Source organism: Carlito syrichta, unplaced genomic scaffold (genome assembly GCF_000164805.1).
Source record: "Carlito syrichta isolate Samal-C Ts95f unplaced genomic scaffold, Tarsius_syrichta-2.0.1 Scaffold305823, whole genome shotgun sequence".
NCBI lineage: Eukaryota > Metazoa > Chordata > Mammalia > Primates > Tarsiidae > Carlito > Carlito syrichta.
The window spans coordinates 62,439-63,430 of NW_007249919.1; the positions used below are offsets into that span (position 1 = coordinate 62,439).

The 992-nt window shown below is 57.8% G+C and overlaps 1 protein-coding gene across 1 annotated transcript in view; it reads left to right on the forward strand.

The window, feature by feature from the left end:
• SATB1 (SATB homeobox 1) overlaps positions 1 to 410 on the forward strand; it is a 49,948-nt gene extending 49,538 nt beyond the window's left edge. Inside the window, 1 exon segment of the mRNA XM_008062750.1 lies at positions 3 to 410. Coding sequence (XP_008060941.1) covers positions 3 to 410 — 408 coding nt within the window.
• Positions 411 to 992: the final 582 nt, after the last annotated feature.

The window sequence follows — 992 nt, forward strand, 5'->3', positions numbered from 1 at the left end:
AGCCCCCGGTGGCCTCCCCGGCGGAGTCGGACGAGGAGAGCCGGCAGAAGGCCCGGCCGCGGACGAAGATCTCCGTGGAGGCCCTGGGCATCCTGCAGAGCTTCATCCAGGACGTGGGCCTGTACCCGGACGAGGAGGCCATCCAGACTCTGTCGGCGCAGCTGGACCTGCCCAAGCACACCATCATCAAGTTCTTCCAGAACCAGCGGTACCATCTCAAGCACCACGGCAAGCTGAAGGACAACTCCGGCCTCGAGGTGGACGTGGCGGAGTACAAGGAGGAGGAGCTGCTGAAGGATCTGGAGGAGGGCGCGCAGGACAAGGGCGCCGGCGGCCTCTTCTCCGTGAAGCTGGAGGAGGAGCTGGCGGGCCAGGGCGACACGGACCTCGGCGCCGACCTCCGGGACTGAGGCCCGGCCGCCGGCCTCCCCTGCGCGCGCCCCGGCCCGGCCCGGCCCGGCCCGGCCCGGCCCGGCCCGGCCCGGCCCGCCCCGGCCTGGCGCGCGGCGCGCGGGGCCTCCAGACTGCGCTCGAGCGGGCCCGCCCGGGCTCTTCAGCTTTGTGTTCACGGGCCGCGCCGACGTGTGTACCCCGTAAGCATGAAACCCGTGATCTTTTCTTTTTCTTTGGGAGCGATTCCCATTCTGGAGCCTCAGACAAGCATTATAACTTCTGTGATGATGATTTCTCTCCTTTAATGATTTCGGCAGCACTCCACACTGATCTTTGGAAACTCGCCCCTCATTTTAAAAAGAAAAAGGAGAAACGAGAGTTTGATACTCTGTTGTAGGTTACAAAAGAACTAAAGACTGTGGAATGCAGTTTAAAGATGACATATGCCAACAAATGCCTTGTAGTATATGGCACTGCCGTAATTCAGATGTGTTTTTATTTTGGAGATAAAAGTTCGCTGTAATTTTTTTTTTTTTTTTCGTTCTCATTGTTACATGATTTTTTTTAAAAAAAAAAGGAAAAGAAAATGTGAAACACAG